Source organism: Scomber japonicus, chromosome 21, assembly GCF_027409825.1.
Source record: "Scomber japonicus isolate fScoJap1 chromosome 21, fScoJap1.pri, whole genome shotgun sequence".
Lineage (NCBI taxonomy): Eukaryota > Metazoa > Chordata > Actinopteri > Scombriformes > Scombridae > Scomber > Scomber japonicus.
The window spans coordinates 13,862,123-13,887,334 of record NC_070598.1 but is presented as its reverse complement, the minus strand read 5'-3'; the positions used below and the strand labels follow the sequence as shown (position 1 = coordinate 13,887,334).

The window sequence follows — 25,212 nt, the reverse complement described above, 5'->3', positions numbered from 1 at the left end:
AATTTGTAGTGGAAACAAACTTTTTACTGTAATAGTCATCATCACTTAGTTTAGTTTTTTTTCCCAAATAGAGACACTTAATTATTAACTTGGTCTTTATGACTCTTAGATGGACTGGTAGCACAAGGATAGATTGTGTTCAGCTTATCTATCGCATACTTCTTTTTTGCATCATTCCAGCACCTTTACGTACTTTCTATGTGTGATTCCACCACCTGTTCTGTCCTCCAACACACAGGCTACCTCTGCATCACCAAAACCAACTCTGCTCTCTCCCATTAGCAAGATGAATGAACGAACGGGACGGCAGCAGTCTAATTCAGCTTCACTGACTAATGGACTCAGCTGGCAGCTACATCTGCTAGCCATTGAGAAGCGCCAAGGCTGTTCACACACATTAGCAGCAGATCTCTATTCCAGAAGCTTGTTCAGGTAGTGGCAGACCAGCTTGAGGCCATGTTAGGCCCAAGATGAATTGCTCTGCTCTGACCAGCCAATATGGGAAGTGAACCTTACTGCCCAAAATAGAACAAAATCAATGGGGCTGTGGAGCCTTTCCACGCCATGCAAAAGCAAATGCTAGAGTCATTGATTTTTCCGTCTGAGTTATGTGCAATCGACCCCCTTGAAGTCCTCTAAATGATAGCTGTATTAACAGGAGGATAAAAGAGCGAGAGGAATCCTATAGATATTGATGAATGTCCAAGCAACGATTCAAGCCAAAATTTTAATAGTTGTCTGTCTCGGTTAAGTCAAAAGCATTTTTATGTGTACTTAACCAGACCGCATAAAGGCTTATTTCACACAAAGGGGCCTTTTTGAGCAACATGGCTACTAACAGTAGCTGGAAGTGGCTGTACTGGTGCTGATTGCTTCTGTACACAGAGGGATCGAAACTGTCAGTACAGCTCTCCCTCATATTAGAGATAATCTGCTGCTGAGCAACTTTATCCAGGCCCGATTAGTCACGGCAGAGGAGTGCTGCGGGCTGAAGCACTGACATCTCCGAGCTTCTCTGTAATGCACCAAGGAGGTACGAGAAGAACAAGCAAGTGAGCAATCAGAACGTCTGGAGAATGGGTGTATTCTCTGTCACTGACCAGGAAATCGATTCGTTCTGTGGAGAGATGAGTGTCTGCTATCAAACTGATAGATGTGTGGAGGATCATGTTAACTCCTTGGCTGATTTGCTCTGCTTTTTGGAAGTTAACGGTTTTAAGGTTATAACCAAAACATTTTTGTGTTGTGAGTGTTATGTATTTTTGTTCATTCCAGGCACAAGTAATATGTAAATTGCATTACAGGATTCATTTTCTGAGCAGTCTGAGCCTCACCAGCATTAACAAGGGCTACCTGGCACTTCTAGAAAGCTCAGCTTGCTAGCTAGGACTAAGAAGGATTATTGAGATGTATTAAGTTTTTTTCTGCTTTATCTGTATTTTGGCTCAAGGCTGAGTCAACTTTAATGACTCGCCTAGAATTGATCTGCCGGTAAATGACTGTGGAGAAAAGGCAGTTATGAGAACAGGCCTGAGACGGGACATTTAAAAGACAAGGCTCTCAGTCTGACCCAGATTTAGGAACATATATATATATATATATATATATATATATATATAAAGTATAAAGCCTTCAGGCTCGGTCTCATGACCTATTTCTAACATTTTATAACATGCAGGGGAAATATGGTCAGACCTCTCTCCTGCAAAACATTTTGTCCAGATACTAAAAACATCATCATCTTTTTCATGTTCCATTTATTATATTTAATTTCCGTGAATAATTGATTTAAAAACAGTAGTTTTCCTGCAGAGTCATCTGCACACAAATAGGAAGACATTTCTGGCAGACACATTATTTTATTGTTTTTGATTTTTTAGCCCAAAAATAATCAAATTTAAAGTCTAGTGTTTCTTTGTTACTTGGATTATTGAGCTTCACTGTGCACAATGATGTATGTTCAGAGTTGGACAGTGGCTGTTTTCAGAATAATTTCAGTTTAAGACTTGTGTACAACTACCATGATTTTATGACATCACACAACTAGTTTGAAAGCCATAGTGATCCATTATGAAGCTTTCACATAACACTGATAATATACTATTCAGTTCAGTGTCCTGTACTCATTAAAAAATGGGAATATTTGAATATTCAATGAAAAAAACAGTAAGGGTCATTTTAAGAATTTGTAACTAGGTCACTGAACATTTTGGTGGAAAGAACAAATTATTATTCAAAGCAGAAAACCACCAGGATTACATGCTCCTCTATGGATTGAGAAAACCCACAGAAATGTGTCAAAAAAGATTTGTTTTTTTAAAAACACATTTGCGATATATACCCAACAAGAGCCATGTCTAACTTTCAGTTGTCCAAAGTACACTTAGGTTACTAAAAATCCCCCAATTTTCTGAAAAATACCAAAGACGTGACCTAAAAAGCAACCACAGCCCTTGACAGTGTACAAACAACTCAACAGTTTGAGCATGTGAGTCCAAATCTAGCTCATGACATCTTAAAGTGATACTCAGCTGACACCAATTAGGAAATTTAGCTTTTTCCTGGTTTTGCGTTGGGGAAGTAAAAGTTCAGGACGGTTGTTGTGCTCCCAGTCACCTCAGCAAGGAGACAGCTGGCAAAGCTTTAAAGGGTAGTTTACTTCCCATTAGGCCACTCAATATCTTTCATTCTGTATCAAGTTGAATTAGTTGAATATCATTGTGAACTGCTGACCTTTTTGCAATTCAAAACATGATATTTTTTGCATCATCTTCCCTTTTTAGTGTTGGGACAGTGTGACTGTTGCCTTTTCCCCGAATAACATATTTTGAAATGTCACATCTGATGGTGAAACTACAGTATATTTACTTACAAAACGCAAATGGCTCTTGCCCTCTGTAGCCAACACCCATATCTAAAGGTTGCCTGACTCAGTGTGGCACAATGTGGGAGGACAGTGATACTGATACTAGTCAAAAGAGAAGTCTTAAAGGGGGAGAACAGGGCTGAGTGGGTGTCGGGTCAACAATGGAAACAGAGTCTGAAAATCATCAGCACCGCAGAAGATCCTCTTTCCTGTCACTCACTGTGGTGATTCATGGAATTCTGAATAGCAAATACAGAGACAAAATACTCAGGATACACTTATATATGAGTCAGAGTAATTGTTTCATTTCAGTTTGGAAATTACCAAGTAATAACAACACACCATTTAATAATCTAAATCACTTTATTAATTTAAGTTAGGTAGAGACACTAAACATTGGAACCACATTTGCTCTGCTTTGGAGCAGTCTTCAGAAAATTACAAAAAAAAAAAAAACAAAAAAAAAAAAAGGAGGCTTATGTCATACTGTCAAAAAAATGGCAAAAATTAAGAGGTAGAGAATTTAGGCTCATCACTGTGACTGAAGGAATGATGCCTATTGGAATGTAGTTGAAATTCAAAAACTCTTGTCGTCCCAAAAAGGTATAAAATATTGATACATCAAATATGGTGGAGACAGTCATTTTGGGATACTGGGGTATTCACAACAGTTACATTTAAACATTTACATTTCACTTTAACTGGACAAAGTGGACAATGGACAGGAGAGTTAAAGTGTTACTTTGGGAAAGAAAATATGGAAAGCTAGTGTCTTTAATACATTTCCCTCAACTATCAGTGTTGGGCCAGCGTGCACCTGGACTTACAGCCTATGTTGGATTATTTTTCTTTTTTTTTAACAAAATAAAATTGGTAACAGATAAATTTACAATATAAACACCACAGATCTTGAAAAAAAAAAAAAAAAAAAAAAGACAAATGAGAGAAAATACAAATTTCCTCTCAGTTTCTCCCAGTACATTCTGAATGTGTCACACATGCTAGTTCAACCCAGGACGCTGACTCCCGCGTCCACTTTAATTTGAGAGGACAGTCAATACACACCTGAAATAAACAGGACCATTAAAGGGACACTGTGGAGTCTCATTAACACTGGAAACCCCTGTGACAATTTAAGTCAGCCACAATCTGGCCATTAAATGTCCCACTTGGAATGCATGGACTTTTAACACATATGCTACATGTATTTAACTTAATATATTAACTGAATTAGGTCAACTTAATTGTGAAATATTTGTCTTGCTTTATTTTAATTGGCACAAGCTTTAATCAGAACTATGTACGTTGCAAACTGATTTCCTGACTGAAAAAGAGCCTCTGTGTGGGGAGACGTTGGGTACTTTGAAATGCTGTGTTGAATCTTCCTACACAGAGAATGCTGGCAGTGTGGAGAAAAATCAGAAAATTACAGTGCATGTCTACAAAAAAAAGTGAAAAAAAAAAAGATTTTTACTGTTTGTACAGTAACATACTGTATATTTCCACAATAACACTAGATAAGGCTGGTGACTACATTACGTAAATAGTTAATTATTGGATACCTTTTCTGTATGATTTCAAAACTAGTGACACAGTATATAGATGTTGGTTTCTTTAAACAAACTTAAAAAAAAGACAAAACAAAGTAAAATAAATCCTTTGTGTAGTACACAGCTTTCTTTGTTCCAGAGGAACAATATGGTAAACCTTTGCATTTGCTCAATGCAAGTGCACCAGTCTAGATTCAGTCTTTTCTTCTTTCCTTCCATGTTCCCCGTTTTTCATCCTCAGTGGTTGTTTCCTCATGCTTGCAGGTTTATGTGCCCCTGTTCGTGTTGCCAACAGCGCCCCCTAGATCCCATTCTTGGCCTCATTGTTGTTCATGGCCTCCTTTCTCTGAGCTAGGAAGGGGTACATGCACTTGTCTGCGCCTAGGAACCGGTACATGCACACAATGGCCTCGAAGGGAAGGATGCTGCAGAGACAGGACGAGAGAAGTTTAGTGACACAAGTTCCTCATGTTCAATTGAAAGTGAGTTGATGGAGCAATGTGGGGTGGGAGGGAAGGAAAAAACAAACAGAAATGATCTATACTGGGATGAAGGAGGCAACTCACCTTTTCATGAAGTTGACCATATAGACGATGCGAGGTGTACAGATCATGGGCTGGTCAGTGAGGATGGCCCTCATGGCCTGTTTCACACAAAACTCTGGCTTCAAGGGAGGCAGAAATGGCTCAATCTCCTTCCTAAAATGGACCAAAAAAATGTCTGTTAGTTATGTCAACGAATTTAACCACTTTTAGTAAATGTATTGTTATGAACATTTCCAATCTGTAAATAATGCTAGTTATCTTCGATTGTAATAATTCAGAGCTGTGGCAAAAAGTATTTTTCAGCTAGTTACTTTTTATTTCTTCAAGGTTGATTTCATTTATAAATATTGGACCTGGCTTTAAAAAGAGGAGAATTTTGCATTGTGGTCTTGTTGTGAGCTGTCTTCCACTTTTAGGTACAGTGACACAGCAAAGAAACAAGCCACCTGCTGACTGTAACCATCAAACAAAGTGAGGACTATTACATTGGCAAAGGGGGGGGGTTAAGCCCAGGTGCACCTGTTGGTAAGATTTTCTCCTGGGAAAGTCGCTCTCTTTGTTCAAGCACAGAGCAGACCAATGGCATAAAAGTGACTATTTTGTCTCTAACACAGCATAAACCATCAGCTGCTGCTTTGAAGATCAAATGGTGTTTGTGAGGCAATTTTATATGGTGAAAATTAGAGATGAGAAACTCATCCCAGGTGCAAGAACCCTTTTAAAAAAGAACCGCACACACAAACAATTACATTGGGCAGTGTGTATTGAAGCTAACCTTATCCTGCAGCCTTTGAACATTCCCGTGTCGACCAGGTAAGGGCACACCAGAGTCATATTGATGCCATCCTTCTCCGAGGCCTTCAGCTCATGGCTCAGTGACTCGTGGAACCCAATGGCACCAAACTTACTGGCGCAGTAATCCTGAGGGAATAAAGAGAACAGGTTAGCCCTGTAAAGCTCTGCTCCTGCCCGCACCCAGGGACCACAGAGAACATTATCAAACATGCCCCTTGGGCACAGAGGTCTCTCCTTGCTGTTAATGATACAGCTACAAAAACCCGAGCAAGCCTGTCCGCTGTTCTACAGTTTCATTAGCATTCTTCCCCAGTGCATCAGGAGACTGCTCGGCTTGGCGGGAAGGTTTTGATGTGGTTTGCCGTGGAAATAATCTTTAGAGAAAAAAAAAGGCTTGGGCAAACACAGATGCGTGTCGATGAACATGGGGAGGGATAAAGAGATTTGACTGTGCCCACATGACAGACGAGGGCTTTGGTTCCTTGAAATTAATGTGCACGTCTGCTGAAATCACATTGGAGGCATTTCCAGGAAGCATAATAGGTTAACAAAAACTGACTACACTTCAGTTCCTTTGAAGGGGGACTTAATCATTATGGATGAATGCTTGTACAACAAAAGCAAATGTGCAGCTATAAAAACAATGGTAAATGGACTAGTAGTCCCCATAGAATATCTGAAAATGACACCATTCTCAGCCAAGGGGATAAATGAGAACTCTGTTTTCTAAAATATTAAAACAAACCTTCAAGGGAGGGCTACCAATTTACTCCCACTGTGGTTATGGAGATAAATAACCCCACTAAATATTTTAATGTGCATTAAAATAACAAAAAGAATCTGTACTGTGGTAGAAGAAGAAAAAAAAACTATAGGAAGGAAAATCAAAACCTTATCCATGCAAAGCTGCTGTGACCTGAATACTGAGTGAACACAAAGTTGTTCACAAAGCATTGATGAAGATGTCTCTGTCCCTTGGGGAGCTGTCAGTTCATTCTGGCCCTGGGGCCAGAACCCAATAGGGGCCCCACACCCCCACTGCTGCAGATAGAGGAATCTATAAGAGGCTCCCCAATGCTCATCTGTGTCCCTTAATTTAACGGGTGGAGGGACAACTAGAGAAAGGGGGCCTAACCTCCCCCCGGCTCAGTGTGCTAGCTGGCACAGTGAGGGATTTTGAGAAAAGCACTGGTTTTGGATGGTGGGAACGATGGATGTGTATGTGTTGTTGTGTATGATACTAACCTCCACTCCAGCTGTGCTGAATAAACCCAGGGAGCTGGCAACTGTCACAATGTGCCCATGATTCAGCTCCAACATCTTGGGGAGAAACGCCTTGGTGGTCTGGGGGAAGGACAGAAGAGACAGAAGGGCAAAGAAAAAAGAAGGAAGGTTAGTTCACTTGTGCAGTTTGTCTGTGCCAAAGCCCTTTGATCCTCTCTGCCTCCCTCTCGCTCCCCCTCTATATCTGTTTCTCCGTCTTCTCCATGGTGATGCAGAGAGAGGCGTCTGAATGAGAATTCATAACAGGCACAAAAACAAAAAAGTCAGACTGAGCACTGGAGGTGCAGCATTTGAATGTACAAAAATAAAAAAAAGCTATGATCAGAGTTTTTTTTTCTTTGTGGCAGAGGTGAATTGGATGTTGGGGAAGGAAGAGGATGAAGGTTCTCTCATCTTCAGGTATTCCCTGAACAAGCAGAGCAGGTATATGGTGTGTGTGCCGCTTTACAATCCGTTCTTTTCCCACACAGATCTGGTGCCCGTCGTTGGGCCTGGCTCTAAAGAGTTGGTGACAACACCAATCACAGGCCTCCGTTCACTCAACACTTCTAACAATACAATTCAGCCTCTCGTCTACCAACACAGCCTTGCGCCCGGTCTGCCGACCAATCGCTCGTGAGATGAGCGTCGAGATTAAAGGGTTTCACCGGAGTGCCGTGGCTGATCCAATGGGAGTTAGTGAGGTGGTGAGAAGAGCAACAGAGGGGAGGAGACAGAGAGGGAGTGAGCAAGTTCCAGCTGATTGACCTATGGATCCTTTCCTTATTCTGCCCGTCTGCTGACTTTGGAGCTGCCCTGAACACAGCATGAGCCAATCAGCAGGTGTGACATGTGAAGGCAATGATAGGAACTGACCAATCACTCTCCCACTAGGAGGTCTACAAACAACCAGCAGGCCTTTTGTTGGAAGCGATGCTAGATCTATTCAAGTCAGATATGCGCTGCCATAGTGAAGAACAATGAATGTAGCCTACTCCTTTTTCTTTTAAAAAAGGTCACTGAGGTTACAAAAAAAAACCACTGAGGCAAAAAACACCAGACACCCAATGATGACAAAATAATTAATAAGTCAATAAATAATAATAATAATAATAATAATAATAATAATAATAATAATAATAAGTTAAAAGTTAATCAATGGTAATTCTACCAAGTAAATATTTTTGACAGTTGTTAGGATAAAATAAGACATTTAAAACCTCACTCTGGTTCCTGGAGAATTGGTGTGAGCGTTTGTTATTACTTTTGACATTTTTATGCCTAGTTTCCAATAATTATGGAGGTCATATAAATGAAAAGGAAACCGTTTCATTGGTTAGTACAGTATGCGAGCCTGGCCAGAGAAAATGATTCAGCCTCCTTTGTAAACATTTGCTGGAGAGAGAGGAGCATAGAGCCAGAGAGAGAGAGAGCATGGTACCAGGTAGTACAGCCATGAAACCACTGGCAGGAGAGGAGAAGTCTCATTAAAACTGCACCGAGAGATTAACTGCATCAGACCTACTAACTTCTAGTGCAATCTCTGATAGACTTTACATCAGTATTTGGACATATTTCTCCTTGTTAGGCCAGGTAAATAAAACTGGAAGCAATAAATCAAATCCAGTTTGAGAAAAGGCTGCTCTAAGGAAGATGACTTCACCGTTTGAGGCAATTCTATAGCCAGGTATGACTGACTCAGCTCCCCAACATCTGCACTTTTCCAGGAAATAAATTTACTTTTTGCTTCAATATTCAGTTCATCAAAATGATGGGGCTCAACGAGAGGGAGTTTGAGAGCTTGGGCAAAAAACTGACGAAGGCCTCCGTGAGCCAGAATGGTGGTGGATAAGGGAGGGAGTTGCGTGCAAATGAAGCATTAACTTAAGATATGCCCGTACTTGACTTGAGCCAAAGTTTCCCCACTCCCACAGCAACTTTCAGAGTACAAGGAATGACTTGACCTGGCACAAATACTCTATGATTAAAGCCAACACTTAGATACAACTGGACAATTTTGCTGAGTGGTCTGAAAATGACTGCAGCTGATGGAGGAAAGGTTGATTCCCTCACGCTGGAGGACGGGGCTAAACGTGACCAACCATTCCGTCTCTCTCACACCCTCCCATTATGTCCTGCTTCTCATGGCAGCTCTGGCATGTGGGTATGACCCCCACTGACCTCTCAGACACAAAATGTGTGAAGGCAACCAGGGGCTCGTGTCTTACATCAGAGCTGCCGTAATTGGGTCTCAACGCTCCCTTGTTCCACTAAATTACCCGCTGACACAGCCGGGCCTCCTTGGCCTATGTGGGGGTGCCCTGCCCGCTGCACCCCCTAATTGGTGCGTGCCCCCAGGAGCATTTAAGCCACACAAAGCTTCTTGCAGCTGGGGTGTCAGGCTGCATTAGTGCTAGCGCCTGACCAACAGGAATATGAACAAAATATTGGCCTTTGCGTAGGACCAGATGGCCATTTAATTGGGCTGACTTCTCCCTGGACGAGAGAATGAGGCAGAGAGGGAGAGGAAAAAACGCCGGAGCTCAAGTCTCCACAAAGAGCTCATCTGATTCTACAACACATCCTGGAATTTGAGTGGGTTGGGTTTAGTGGTCACCAGGGGACAGTGGACACATATTGGTCATGTTGTGGTGGCCATGCTAGTCAATCACCCTCTGCTAGCGTCTGTGCTGGTTGTCTAACAGAAATCCAATTTAATTTAACAGAAGAGCGAGGAAGTGGCATCAATACACTAAGAGGCCCAGAATTGAACATAAATTGTCACCAATAATTCATATTGATCTTAGACCAATTTTAATGACAAATGGAGGTTCTCTGACAATCAGACCTCGGCCCTTAAAACGTGAATATTTATCTGTCATTATTCAAAGTCGTTTCTTAAGACAACATTTTTAGATTTACGTTTCTCATTTTGATCAAGTCTGTTATATTTAAATCGTTTTTGGACACACAGTAGATCAAAATTTTTAAAAACGATTTTTGGTCTTAAATGCTAAATTTTCTAATAAGCGATTTTTCTTGAGCTTGCCTTAATACCATCCCTGGAGACTTGAACAGGTATGCGCTTAAGATGAGACCCAACACAGGGGTAGTCATGGCTGGTTCCACTAAGGGTACAGGTGCACCAAGCTTGAGGAGGGGCCCATATAAAACCAGTCAAGTAGGACCCTTCTGCCTGGCTGCCTCCTTTCTCTGACTACAGCAGGAATGCGGCCTGCGGAACTTGGCTCCTGTCGCCTGGCATCTTGTCAAGCTGATCCACAGACAAGAAACCAATTGTCAGATAAAGTGGGTCAGCAGCAGCTTACCATTACCCTCTTGCCTCGCCTGTGGAAGGGACGGCACTGCCTTCCTTCCTCTTTTCTTTCCTCTGCTCTTTTCCCGCCATGTCACTCGTGAGCACCCTGCGCTTTCAAGTGCGCAAGAGCGGTAGGATTTCCGCGCGAGGGCGAATTACTGCTTATTGTTCTTAAACCACCTGCTGTATAACCAGCTCAAGATGCTGAGGATGATTTCCTTTCATGTCAGTCCACTAAACACAGTAACTCTGGTGACACTGGGTGGAATATGTGCACAGTCTCCATTTCCGGCATGACTAAAAACTGGCTCAAACATCACAAATGGCCAGCTGGACTAATCAAAGCATCATCAGACAAATTGAATGTGATGACCCCCTGCCTCATAAAAAACCTAAAAGGGAACAAGAGACTGAATCATAGCTGTTTGTCCATGTGTGTGTCTGTGTGTGTGTGGCAGAGCCGGATGAACAGAGCTGGCCTCCATGACTCCCATGCAGCTGCACCCACTGCCTCCAAATCAGGTTGGGAGGAGTCTGAGGGGCCTGTGGAAGGAGGATAGTAGTGTGGGGTCTGAGTTGGGTTGGTCTGGCAGACACCCACTCACACTACGATTACCATCAGTTTCCTGCTCATGTCTCAATCCCTGCCTTATTCCCACAACACAGTCCAACAAATGAGAATTTACACATAAAAATAAAAATCTTTTCTGTATTCTGGACTCTTGCCTTTGCTTTTCTCATTTCTTTTACTCAGTGGTGCATTTAAATGTAGAGGCAGCTATGAACCTGCTTTTATGTTGCTCTGGAGAAACTGGGTACTGGGAAATGTCAATAAAGAGTTGGGATTAATTGTGACTAAGTTTTGGGGGTTGCAAAAGGAATTGTGGGACCACAATAGATACATTACAAAATAATGACTCTGGACAAGCGGAGTGTGATGAACATACTGCAGGAAGAATGTACTCTGGCTATTTATGTCAACTGCTGACGCATTCAAAGAAATGACATTGGCGGAGCAGGCAAAATCTCTGTGCTTCTGTGAATTAAAATGACAAGAGCTGAATGACTTTTCAAGTTCATCTCCAATTCCAGTCATCAGAAAGAAAAAACTCCTTACTACGCCCTAATGTGAGTGTGTTTGTTAAGTCATAAATCACAAATAAGTCATTTTAAAAATCTGTTGTTCAAAAGTGAAATAAAAAAGATCAAAGGTTTGTGTAATATACCACCTGCACGCAATGAGCAACTGTATCATGTTTGTGTAAGAAGAAAGAAGAAGAAAGTGGACAGGTCCCTGTTAGTCTAAGCTCTATTCATCTAGCTTGTGTCTTTAATGAACCACATCCTCCATTCTGGCTGTCGCCATTCATTAAGTACTTCTTTCATCTGGCCCCCCACCCCTAAAGAAACAACGCTCTACACAGAATATGGGAGAACACAAACACAGACCTCTATTAAGAATCTGCAATATGCCACCCAACCAGTTGATCTTGACTCCAAATCTTGGATGTAAAAGAACGTGGAGATAGCCAGCAGAGAGGCACATGAATAGTTGAATGGAGCATCCATTAAGGAAGAAAAACACAACCTGTCTGACTGACAACACAAAAGATTTTCATGCTCAATTAGGGAGCTTCAAATCACTGTGGTTTCATGGTATCACTGAGAATGCAGATCTCCGGAAAAAAGAAGAGCCTGCGGCCAAAGTCTCAAAATGAACATCGCCTGCTTCACTAGACACATTGCTTAATATATTGTGACAAAAACCATCACAAATAAAATGGTCAATTCAGAGTCATGGCACTAGGCAAAGGACTCATTTCAAATACTTCGCAATTTATTCCAGAGCCAGCCTATAAACCAATTTGTGCACAACCACTGCAATTGTCCTACATAGGTGGCTGTAAACAAGCTGTGCAATCAATTCCCCCCATTACTGCTTAAGTGGTGATGCAAAAATGCAAAACACTCTACCATCATCAGTAAGGCTGCTCTCCTCACTGGATTTCTAATTGCTGTGGCAGGCTGCAAAGAGTGGCTTTCCACACCCAAAAACACATATGCAAAAAAAAAGAAGAAAAAAAGCTGTGATAGCACCTGGCTCATTTAACACTGCAGCATGTGCTTATCTAATGCAACATATTCCCTCCATCAGGTCCACCTATTACTTTCAGATAAGCATTCACACTCAAAAAAGGCCTGAGAAACAGAGCCAGAGTAAAATCTAATACACAACAAAACGCTGCCTGCCAACAAAATGTGGCGAGCTGATCTGAGACAGATCCAACCCACGTACAGAACCCCCTGCTTCCATCACGCAAGTCAGATTTGTGCAGATCTGCGCGGCAAAGCAGAGAAGGAGGAAGGGCTGACATAACATAGAGACCCTCACTGACTAGGGCTGCCAAAGAGCAGTGAAAGCAAGACATGAAAAACCAAACCCGTGACTTTTCTCTGGCAGAATGAAACTAACGAAGCTGAAATCTGAAGATGCAAGAAATTATGGTCGTACTCTCTCATTCTTTACACAATCACGGGAGGCAGGCAGGCACACGCACTTACACAAACCCCTGATTCTCGAATTTGGCACACAGTAGAATAAGATTATGAATAGGCGTGCATGTCAGAATGGAAACATTCCTGTGAACCTGGCATCACAGTAAACACATTTGATAACATTGTGCTCATGGAAACTGAGACAGATGTAATGTGGGAATGATACCATCACACTTGAAAGTCCTAACAGTGTCCGCATGCAGCTCAGACTACTCTTTTCAGCCATGATGGCATCCTTGACTGCCTGTGCCTCAACTCACCCAGAAGTGTGCATGGCAGTTGACCACCATGGTGCGCTCGATCAGCTCATCGGGGCACTCCAGAAGGTGATGGCCGGAGACGACACCAGCATTGTTGATCAGTATGTCCACATCTCCCACCTCTCGACGAACCTTCTCAGCTGTAGAATACACACTCTCCCGCTTTCCCACATCACACACATAGGTGTAGACCTGTGGCTGGAAAGGAGGGACTTCCTCAACACCTCCAACAGGTCCTAAAGGGATGAAAAATATGAGAAAAGGGGATCAAGTTAAACAAATTGAGTGTTTAAGTTTTCCAATATTACAAAATATAATTACTAAATGAAACTAGATGACTTTATTTAAAAACAAAAAAAAAATACTGGTCATCTTGTTTGTTGGTCTCAACAGTTTGAATCATTCAGGAGAGGTTTTAAGTAAGTTTAAATACAGATTTCCCCTTTCAGGCAAATTTGGAAATTACAAGGTGAACAAGTATTCCAAAGTCAGACTGCTTATATTTAATAATATGTAACTGTGTGCAATAATGTAACCACATGTGAGAGATTTTTCACTGCATTCATTGTTAACACCGTTTATGATCATACTTTATAGTAGCTTGTATCCTTAAGATAGCCAGAACACAATGCGATCTAAGACACTGAGCGTTTTGCTGACCATGCGTAAAATATAAACTCATTGACATCCTTATTGCAGCGAAGAAAACTGACTTACCGTCTTTGGCTATGGGAGTGTCGAGTTCATGGTATATCTGCCGCACCATCTCTGCTGTCTCCTCGTTGCTTTGGCTGTTTATGTCCCATAGCACCAGTATCGCTCGTCTCCGGGCGAACTCCTTGGCGAAGAGACGCCCAAGGCCACTTCCAGCCCCGGTGATCACGCACACCTGTCCCGCCACGCTCTTCTCCTTGGGCCGTACAACCCACTTAGCCCCGGCTGTGACAAAAGCCCAGAGCACTTTCAAAATGACCACGAAGAACTCCGCAATAATGATCATCATCTCGACCGAGGTTTCAATTCAATTCAAGTGAACGGTGGTTAGAAGCGCAGGGAAGGTTTCTCCTCTTCTCTTTGCAACCTGTTTGCAGCGAGTAAGGAAAGGTGACGCCGACAAACTTGGATCACAGTTCAGTCAGAAAAAAAACTCGGTCAACGCTCATACACCAAAGTGTGGAAAAATAAAGAGAAAACTGCACCACAACTTGTCAGTGAAAGGAGGGTAAAAAGCTGCGGCTCAGTCAGTCAGTCAGTCAGAGTCCAGTTGCCACTACAGCGCACAGTTACAGTGAGTTACGAGCAGCTACTATGAACTGTGTGCCTCCTACTTCCTCTGCTGCTCCTCCACTCATCTCATCCTCAACCGCATCTCACTCGCTATTTATTCAGTCCACCCATCAATGCTGGACCCAATAGGACTAAGACTTGAGCGCCTGTCAGGATGAAGCGCCGTGGTCCATACAGTGCACTCAGTGGTGATGTAACCTCAAATATTTTACTTAACACTAATCTGCCGCGATTTGTTTCCAATTCAATATCCCAGAAGGAGATCAGAGATCCGGCTGTCCTGCTCTTCAAAAGCCACTGCTTCTTTCTGTTTGAGCTTTTAATATCTTTTTTTTTAAAGAAAGAAAAAGAAAAAAGAAAAAGCTAGGCTATTTGTTATGAGAAAATTCTAGTTACACAACCACTTATACAAACAAGACTGTCTGACTAAATAAATATCCTATGTTTTTATTTCATTCATAAGTGATCTTGCCTCAATCCTTATTTTGGATTAAGTTTGTGATTGGGATTTTATGAACATTTATGATAATTAATTAAATATGAACTAATACAAAAGTTCCCAACATGACTTGCAGATTTTTAAACAGCTATAGTCAGACCATATTCTGTGTGTCCAGGTCAATGTCCGTCTGTACATGGACAAACAAAATCACTATTATTCATTAAAGGATATTAGGACTGTATGCCATCGGAATTGATTCATATCTTATATTTTAATCCAATACTATACTTAACTTAGAAGCAGTCTGAGACATTACGACTATATTGACTGACAATGATCCATTCCGATTTGCTCATCAAAGTGAAAGACAATCAATAAAATATTCACCCAGACAGACGTAAAATCGACGGGCCGATATAGATCTAGGTATATGTTCCAATGCGCAAACAGACTGCATATATTGTTTTTCTGTCTGTCATGGAGGTAATTATGACAGCCAATAAACTTAATGGCCTAGACACAAAGAGACTATCCTTCCACGGGCGTGCCTAGGTGCGTTCAATGTGCAAACCTTCACTGGTTTGCAGTGTTTTTTTCTTTATTGGACGCACGTTTTCGACGTTGTACGAGATTCGCAGCACGTTTGCTACTGGTTGTGCCAGGGGCCCAAATGATGAAAGAAATGTCAGATCCTTTTATAACTGTAATACCAAAACGTGAATATTGCATTCAGTGAAAATGTAATTTAAAATGTGGCTCCAGCAAAACTGTCTGTAGGCCTACAGTAGCACATGAACAGCCAAAGCGCGCTTATGTGCCTAACAGGGCATACATGTTTGATGGATAAGATAGTGTTAATAGTTGAATATAACGTACCTCTTCATTCTATTTGGGACTATAAAATCATACGTTTAAATATTTTGTCATTTGTCTTCATACTCGAAAATCTTTGCTGGAAAGAGAAATGTAAGTGTAAGATGTTCAAGGGGAAAAGGCAACATAGTATGTCAAATCTGTACTTGGACCATAAAATTAGGCTACTTTGTTCATTTGAATCAATTAAATGTGCATCTTTAATAGATAGCCTATGCATGATCCTTTAAAGTCACTATGCAATATGTGTTTTCATAACCGTGCTATGCATCACATTACCTGTGTCTTACATCATGGAGTAGACGAGGTTGTCTTTTTCCCCCAACTGAGATTCAGTGGAGAGATTCAGCAAAGGCTAACTTTCCCATGTCCAGACGCTCCCTGAAGCTGGTCTGCAAAATGAAGTGTTTGCGCCCTCTGCCGGTCAGTGCCTATAAGCATTCAGATGTGGCATGGAGAAGGTAAAAGGTGTCTCATAATTAGACAGTGTTGAGGAGTAACAAGTTACATGTTGTAACAATGTAATTTAATTACAAAATGAATGTACCTGTAATCCGTTACCGTTACTGAGTAAAAATGTGCAATTAAATAGTTACTTATGAAAATGTTGAGGATTATAAAGGGGTTACATCTGAAGTCAGACTGCTCAGGAGGAGCCTCCCCCCCATTAAAAAAAATTAATATACATATATATATATATATATATATATATATATATATATATGTATTGCTGTTTATAATTCTTTGACATCAATTTAAAAAAAATATTTTGTAAATAAATCATGACGTTCGTTTAAATGGTGTCATAGTACCAATTAAGCTCATGCCAGACTTTTGACTTTTTTCATAAAATATATTTTTTATATTCCAAACTCTACATGAACTGATGAATACATTTCATTTTCAAATGATCTCCCTTATACTTAATTTCACCATGAAATACACCTGAATACACCTGAACTTAGATTTTTGTATGTTAACAGTTGAAAACATTCATTAGAAAATTACAGAAGTAATCAAAAAGTAATCAAATGTGATAAGTTACATTACTTTGATTAAGTAATTGAAATAGTTCCATTACTTTTAAATAAGGTAAATAATATTCTGTAACCTATTAGCCTACATTTCCAAAGTAACCTTTCCAACCCTGAAATTAGACTTTATGAATTTAAACAAAATCAAAATGTAGCAGTACATTTTTTTGTACATGACAAAAGACAACTTAAAGAATTGATTATATATATATATATATATATATATATTTAAATGCGATCACATTAATGTAGTTTTAGTGTTTTGTTAAGTCTTCGTTTACTTTATAAACTGAAAGAGTCAGGCAGCTAGAAGGGCAGATTGTAGGGGTCCTCATTCCTTTAACGCGGACATGCGCAAAGGAAAATTTCTCTTTCTCGGTGGGCGCAATGGCGGACGCAGAGTGAGTGTTTAACTCTGTTGTAAAATCTAAACACATCCTGTGTTTTAACATCCATCTTTGCTCATTTTCAATCCTGGATAGATTGTTTAGTGTTCAAGCATCATACTCACACTAGTATTGATGAGGATGGTGGTTATTGCAGTTATTATGATCACTTTATAGAGACTGTGTGTAGCCTCATAGCTGAGTACATCATGGCTGTCTCTGTGGTACCCATGCACTCGGAAATTACCAGGTTTCTGTGTCCAAAAAATATGGACTTCTGGTCAAACATGCAGTGTTTTATGTTCTTTAATGCTACAGAGACAGGTAGTGTATCGTTTTAAAGAGTAGGTTGCTCACCATGTATGGAAGCCGGTTAATGACAGGATTGGATGCTAATGTTAGCAGCTACCCACGTCTCTGATGATGTGTTTCAAATTACCAGTAGTGTGAGCACATTTGCTATTGTCCATGTGTTTCCAACTCTACTATATTTTTCTCTAACAGAAAAAAAGTTCCGGCGGTCCCTGAGAGCCTTTTGAAAAGGCGAAAGGCCTTCGCCACCATGAAGGCCATGCGCATCAAAAAGATCCTGACTGAGAAGAAGGTAAGTTACATGCCTGCATGCTTACCAGTTAAAGGAACTGTTGTAGCTTCATGGGTGTTTTCTCATCCATGTGCTGACGTGTTATGAATGTGTTTTTAGGCCAGGAAAGTGACCAGGAAACTGATCTACAAGAGGGCTGAGAAGTACCATAAGGAGTACAGGCAGATGTACAGGCGTGAGATCCGCCTGGGTCGCAGTGCTCGCAAAGTGGGAAACTTCTATGTGCCAGCAGAGCCCAAACTGGCTTTTGTCATCAGGATCAGAGGGTGAGTGGTGTCTACTATGTGACATCAAAACTTTTATTTATGGTTGCATCCTTGTCAGTAACATTTACATGGATTGCAGGACTTTCAAAGTAAACGGGTCATGTTTAATCTGTAGACATATATTGGTGACATTACTTTTTGTTTCTCCTCACATGTGCTACTGTGCTAAATTTACTTGTATAGCACAAAATATGACAATGTTTTCTCGGGGCTTTATAGGCTGTAAAGTAGTACAACATCCTCTAGCCTTAGACTTTCAACTGGAATATTGCTAAACCTGTAAACTCTTACGTGGAGGACAAATTAAGGAAGTACAGCATGGAATAGGATAACAAAATTGTAAATTTCTCATAATATATGTTGACTAAAGATGCCCTGCCAACTGCATCAGGTTTCCTCTGGTATTCAATTTGACTGATTAAATTTTAAATCTGTAATTGTGGCTATACCTTTTTAGTGCATGATCTGCTTAAATGTTTTAAGTGGTTCTTTAGATAGTGCCATATGACAGTTTGGTCATAAAGCAGTGTGTTTATTGTAAGTGTAAATAGAAGTTTTCAGTCTGAAGATTTGGATTTCACTGCTAAAAACAAATTGGGTTAATAAAGCAATCCATGTAAATGTTGTACTTTGACTGGTGCTTGGTCTGTAGATGCTGTTATGTGGTTAATGATGATGATTTCTTTCCCCGACTGATCGACTATGGTGATACAAATTTGCAAAAAATAAGCCAATTTTTTCTGAAACCACAATCAATACTGTAATTTGAATAAGCTGCATCTTCTCATGACTGAGGATGCTCATCATAATCATTTGTTTTCCAGTATCAATGGTGTGAGCCCCAAGGTCCGCAAAGTTCTGCAGCTTCTCCGTCTGCGCCAGATCTTCAACGGTGTGTTTGTCAGGTTGAACAAGGCTTCAATAAACATGCTGAGGATTGCTGAACCTTACATCGCTTGGGGGTAAGGTTATCACCATTACTGTAATTAGCTGTGTATCTGATAATTGACCTCATGATGGATACAATTCATGAACACTATAAAAGTAGAAATTTATATTCCCATTGTGAGCCATGCTGAATGTGGTGATTTATAGTAAGGAAGATTATTGTATGGCATGGTGTACTGATAGGAACACTGACTATAGATGTTATATCTCTGGAATGTGGTTAATGATGCTGAACTTTTTTCCCCATCTTATCGACCATGGTGAATACTGACTGAAACTAAGCCAGTTTTGTCTGAAACCACATCCCATGAAAGTTTTTTAGTAATTTGAAGTAGTTGTTCTGGATTAATATAGTATTCATCTAGTGTGAATATAGTCCTTTCCGTCATCCTACGGTAAAGATTTTTTTTAAAGACCCAGAGAAAATGACTTGCCATGTTAAACATAACATGTTTCCAATATTTTCAAGGCTTTTAAAGAAACCAATCTAGACCTTACTATTACCTTTTTTTATATATGTAAAGATTTGACTGGTTACCTATACTGTCACTTGAAAGTTGGTTAGGTTTAACTTTTCTAGTCATGGTATGTGGCAGGTCAGTGACACTTCTACCTCCCAGTTAGGTGAAATAACTCAGCAGTTCATCTGCTGCATGTTGTAAATGTGTTCAATCACAGCGTTCAGCATTGAAATCTTGGAGCATGTTAAACTTCTAGTCACAACCTAACCATTGGCATTAGAGCAGGTGCTTTACCTTTCACTCATTTGAGACTCGTGTGACACTCCTGTTTGGGACATGACCCAAATGTGACATGCTTTAGGCTATGAGGTGAGCCATTACAAAGAGGTGAACTGCTTATACTGTAAACTATCTAGTTATGCCTTTTTAGTTATAACCCATATGCAACATCTGCATTGCTCAGTACTAATATAACTAACAACAACAACAACAATGTATTTTCCCCTCAGATACCCCAACCTGAAGTCTGTGCGTGAGCTCATCTACAAACGTGGTCATGGCAGGATGAGGAAACAGCGCATTGCCCTCACAGACAACGCTTTGGTGGAGAAGGCACTTGGTATGCACATGTTGCACTGTCCTAAACTAGAGTTCTCTAAAAGAGGGACACATTTCTAGGCTTTCCCTCTTAACCACAATATTTTTTGTAGAGTAAAAAAGTTATATGTAGTGCTATTAATTATTTCTGCAAATCAGTCTAAGAACATCAGCATCTTAATGTTGGACTGTGAGATGAAGGCAAATATGAGTATTTAAGTATCTGGAGAAGGCGGCTGCAATGTGGTTAATGATGGATACTTTTTTCCCCGTCTTATCGACTATGGTGAGAAAAAGAAAAACTAAGCCAGTTGTCTCTGAAACCACATGCGAGCCAAACCATGACTTTGCTATTTGAAGATACTATTTTAGTTGTATGCTAATAGTATATATGTGTCCTTGCTTATTAAGCTTTACTTAAAAGATGAGACAGTCATCCAGTCTGAGTTTAAATAAGATGAATAATTTTGCTAATCAGTGAATCCAAAGCTGTCCAAAAGCACAGTTGCTATTCACATTTGTATCCACTCTTGCTGACTTTGATTTCCCAACTCTTTGCTATATCTGCAGAAGTAGTTGGAGTGTGCAAGGTTTAGTGTGGTTCAACTTTAACATATTGCATTTACGTCTGCAGGCAAATATGGCATCATCTGCGTTGAGGATCTCATCCATGAGATTTTCACAGTTGGCAAGAACTTCAAGCCCGCCAACAACTTCCTGTGGCCCTTCAAGCTGTCATCGCCCCGTGGTGGTATGAACAAGAAGACCACCCACTTTGTGGAGGGAGGAGATGCTGGCAACAGGGAGGACCAGATCAACAGAATGATCAGGAGGATGAACTAAAGTAAAGGTGAGGTATAGGAACACTGTCAGCTATTCAGTATAGACATGGCTCATTAGATGTGGTTGATGATGCACAATCTTTTTTCCCCATCTTAGCGACTATGGTGAAAACTACCTGAAAATAAGCCAATTAACTCTGAAACCACATCTTGGCCATTTACCTTCAAATCAGGCAAAAAATGAATATAGTATTGTCTGTGCAAGACAGTGGAGAAGTAATGAAAGCAATTCAACTTTGCTCAAACAATTGAAAAGTACCTATAACAATGTTTGTTTTTTTCTCTTCCAGGTTTTTTCAATGGACTCAAAAGTGTACAATAAACCAAAAAAAAAAAAAGTCTTGTCATTGTTTTGTCATTTCATGCATATAACACCTTCAGTTTTGTAGTAATAATAATATTATCAATTAGATCATGAATGTCTGGTTATGTTTTAAAATGGGGAGCAAACTTGGGTTGATAAATGGTGGGGTATCTGGGGGTCCTTACCCCCAAAATTGCAATTTGACAAATTTCCTGCATTTCTACACCACATAACCCATGGATTAAGTCATGAAACAGTCACTGGCACTAGTCTAGATTCGTTAGATTGAGGATGCTATGAAACTCAAGACTACATCAAGAACAGGATTGGAATGGATATTTAATATAATAGGAAATTATATTTATAAAATACTTAATCCAGTAGTAAAAGCTGCTAGGACAGCATATACATGAAATAGCCTTACAACACATCACAATATAATTTGTATAATTACAGCAGGTTAAACATGAGAGTTGCGATTTTCAATACAAAGTCATCTTCAAAATAATAATTCCAACTAAGTACACACTAAGAAGTGGCCTCACAACTATCTTATTAAAATCCTTTTATACACATGTCCTGGTTCTGCTGGTAGCTATTCTGATTATCACTGTTAGCTGATATACAGAAATGAATAACTTCAAAAGCGAATTTTAATCTACATTATCTCAAATCAAGGACTATTGTGCAACTCAGAAGGTGTGCGTTTCCCCTCAAAACTTGAGCTAGAACTGAAAAAAACATTCACACATCTACAGGTGTAGGTTCACATCAAAATGTATAAATGTCATGCATGATATTCATACTCATCAAAATGCATGACATACAAAAATTGGCCTACAAAACTGACCTGTTGACACTGTTATTCTAATAACTTTTAATATTGAAAAAGTCCAAATTAAGTACTCAATACACAACCCAACTGAAAAATGAAGAAATTTGTCCCATGCAATCAGTGAGACCTGCAGAGTCATTCACAAATCACACATCAACAGGTGACTTAGCAACCACTCAATTAAAAACTGCTCAAAATGAATCAGTTTCTTTCCATGTGCATCCTCCTCACTGTAACTCAACAGCTTCCCTGTCAAGGCAAACTACCTACAGCACATATAATCTCCACTGCATCAGTACTTAACCTTTCATTGTTTTGTTTGGTGTTCAATCAATGAGCGTAACTAGTCTTTTCTGATACGTTTCACATTTTAGTGTAATAAATAATAGAGTCTGAAAGCAAGTAACATTACAAATTGCTTTGTTTTGATTGTAGTCACGGTTGAGGGCAGCAGTACCATCACTGTCAGATAAATCCTAGTAAGTGTAAAAATGAGCCTCCATACAGGGTTCAGGTATTGAGTACAGTCAGCAATAAGAAGAGGCTCTAGTTTGGTTCAAAAGAGCAAACTTAGTTGTTCCATCCTCCAGACCAGGGAACAAGTGACAAGCATCTACAAGTGATAAGCAGCCAAATAAATGACATCACTGCATCATTAGAACCAGTACTACAGTTCACTTGCCAATGTATTTCACAACGTTTTCTGCATCATCTGAATGTTGAAATTAAGGTTAGCCCACTGTGTTTATCAATTTCTGTCATTGTTTATTCAGGTTGAATTATGAAGTGCAGCTGAGAGGATTCAGTAAATCAGCTGTAACCGCTCATGTTATTGGCCTCCTTTAGATAGATTAGCACTGGATTAGAGGTACAATGACATTGTAAGCACATATAAACATAACATATTATTAGGAACACTAAGAATGACACATCAAACTTGAAGATATTAAGAACACCATTAATCAAGATTGGACAAAACCAAACTCAGTTTTATTTACACAGAGAATGAATGAGTTTGTAAATTAGTTCCATTTTTTATGTTTCACTTTTTCCATTGCCATCTTAAATTTCATCTTTGCAATTAAAACTTTTAGTTTGAATATTTCCATTTAAGCGTTTGCATTTCAAATTTTTCCCTTTTTCCATTAATGACACTCTACATTTTCAAATTATCATTTTACATTTAAAACAATTTCATTTTTCTTATAAATGTAATTATGGCCTGATTAATCCTAGAAGAAGCATACTTAAATAATCATCTTTTTATATTTTCTGGACTTTTCATTTTAATTATGACCAAAAATATCTAACGCGTTTATGAAGCCTGTTTCCATGGTGACGCGTTGACCACAGTGAGCATTGTGCAGTTTGGCTAGCATCACTCCGGAATAACTAGCGTTAGTTTATACGGTCTCGTCTCACCGTTATAATGAGCAAGTATCCTACTTTAGATCGATAAGGAGGTGATGTGTAAAACAACCATCTGTGCTGCTGCTGCTCCAACATGATGATGACTTTCCAGGTGAACGCATCTGTAACGTTACCTACCGCAAAGGCTTTAATATCGGAAGGAAGCTCAAATTGCAGCCAGCTCGGCCCTGATGCGACTGGATATCCAACATACAGGAGCTTCGGGATGGGAGCGGGTGGAGGACAAGCCGCTCTCAGGCAAAATATTAACCCGAGAAGGAAATTTCCTGTCATTCAACCCTTGGGCAGTGAGTAAGCGTGCTCCTGTGCGGTGTTGTACTACAAGATAATGTTTATCCCATGACAGTAGTGTCGGGTGATGCATGTAGCTCACTGTATGTCCAATGACTGAACAGCTTTCTGTATTACAGAGTCGAAGGATGGGAAATCCTTGTTGAGCGGCCTCATAGTAGGAGGGTAAGATATGCTAACATGGTGCTAATAGCCACATAGTAATCAATTATACTGTATGTAGGTATGGTTTCATCAGTAAAAACCAATGTACTGAATGCAGCATCATGGGAGGAAAACATTTGCACAATATTCCCAGAAAATGTGTTTGCTACAGTACAAGTGGTGACTCACAACTGCTGGAAGGCCTTCAGAAATAAAAAAGCACAAGTGGTTATAAAAGTGTTTATGTGTAAGTGACAGAGATACTGTTGATGAAAGATCCAAGGATAATAACACACAAATGCTTTAACTATGTGTCATTGTTCTGGTTGGGCTCCAGTGAAATCTGTGTGTGCTGGTAAATGTATCTCTGTTTCTCTAATCTAGGTCACCAAATTTAGCCAAAGATGACAGACTGGAGGCAGAGAACAATGGCCTAGAGAAGGACATCTGTGGGAGGCACTTTCTTTTTGATCAGAAATGTAAGAACTGCAGAGTAGGACTATGGTGCCCTATCATTATGAGTGGGGGTTTATAAGATTCTTCATATTTTCCACACATTATTGATCCACTTTGACCTGAGAATTGACAAAAACCCTTCAGTTCCCAGATATTTAAAGTGTTGCAGTGTTTGTTAAAACCACTTAAGACCAGTACTTTCAGTCATAGAGGAAGGATTTCAGTTTCAAATGCTTATTTCCATGAGCTGCTACACCTCTCTCATAGCATTTTGGATGGAAAAAAAAAGTTTGAGACTAATATGCTGGGATTGTAAATTATTATAACATCCAGTAGATGGAGCTGTATCACTTATAATGAACACTGGTGTCAGCGTTTCAGTGATTGTTTATTGAAACTTCAGACTTTAAAATAGTAACTAAGAGTATATTTATACAAATCAAGAGATATAGTTTGATATAATTAACCCTTTCGTAAAATGTGTCTTAACACCAGACATCAGCTTTGATTGGATAAATATTATTTTCAGGTGGGAGGTTAGAGAGGACGAGAACTGTGATTCCTCCGTTGCCAAGAGACTTCCATATGCACAGACCAGGCAACCTGCATCCCTTCAGCCTCTCCAAGGATCTTTCCCACAGCCATGTGGGACGGCCCTTCACCCTGGGGTAACCAGCAGATTAACATCATTCAGTCCAGTCGTTGTAGCTGCACCATTGATAGTACACATGTGGAGACAGCTGCACAGATTAGAGTAATTATACTGAGTCACTGCCTCATTTATGACAACTTACAAGAATGTAAATTATGAAAACAGCAGCAAAATGCGATTAAGAATTCGACACACATAATTATCA

General features: G+C 40.0%; 2 protein-coding genes and 4 non-coding genes across 6 annotated transcripts; 5 read left to right on the top strand and 1 right to left on the bottom strand.

Annotated features, from left to right (window-relative positions):
- Positions 1-3,229: 3,229 nt before the first annotated feature.
- Positions 3,230-15,096, bottom strand: rdh10a (retinol dehydrogenase 10a). The gene is made up of 6 exons (XM_053342221.1): positions 13,872-15,096; positions 13,155-13,390; positions 7,002-7,100; positions 5,737-5,882; positions 4,983-5,114; positions 3,230-4,841 (listed from the first exon to the last, which is right to left on the bottom strand). Exons 1-6 carry the CDS (start codon positions 14,155-14,157, stop codon positions 4,718-4,720), a joined length of 1,023 nt encoding a protein of 340 aa, XP_053198196.1. The 5' UTR covers positions 14,158-15,096; the 3' UTR covers positions 3,230-4,717.
- Positions 15,097-17,153: 2,057 nt separating this feature from the next.
- rpl7 (ribosomal protein L7) lies at positions 17,154-21,245 on the top strand. The gene is made up of 7 exons (XM_053342222.1): positions 17,154-17,191; positions 17,681-17,780; positions 17,880-18,046; positions 18,871-19,008; positions 19,965-20,074; positions 20,687-20,902; positions 21,185-21,245. The coding sequence occupies exons 1-6, from the start codon at positions 17,178-17,180 to the stop codon at positions 20,893-20,895; spliced, it is 738 nt and encodes a 245-aa protein (XP_053198197.1). The 5' UTR covers positions 17,154-17,177; the 3' UTR covers positions 20,896-20,902; positions 21,185-21,245.
- Positions 18,706-18,799, top strand: LOC128382892 (small nucleolar SNORD12/SNORD106). Its single transcript, XR_008323817.1, has one exon. It is a non-coding gene; the product is annotated as a small nucleolar SNORD12/SNORD106 (small nucleolar RNA).
- Positions 19,208-19,299, top strand: LOC128382889 (small nucleolar SNORD12/SNORD106). The gene has a single exon (XR_008323814.1). It is a non-coding gene; the product is annotated as a small nucleolar SNORD12/SNORD106 (small nucleolar RNA).
- On the top strand, positions 20,293-20,382 carry LOC128382891 (small nucleolar SNORD12/SNORD106). Its single transcript, XR_008323816.1, has one exon. It is a non-coding gene; the product is annotated as a small nucleolar SNORD12/SNORD106 (small nucleolar RNA).
- On the top strand, positions 20,952-21,044 carry LOC128382890 (small nucleolar SNORD12/SNORD106). Its single transcript, XR_008323815.1, has one exon. It is a non-coding gene; the product is annotated as a small nucleolar SNORD12/SNORD106 (small nucleolar RNA).
- Positions 21,246-25,212: the final 3,967 nt, after the last annotated feature.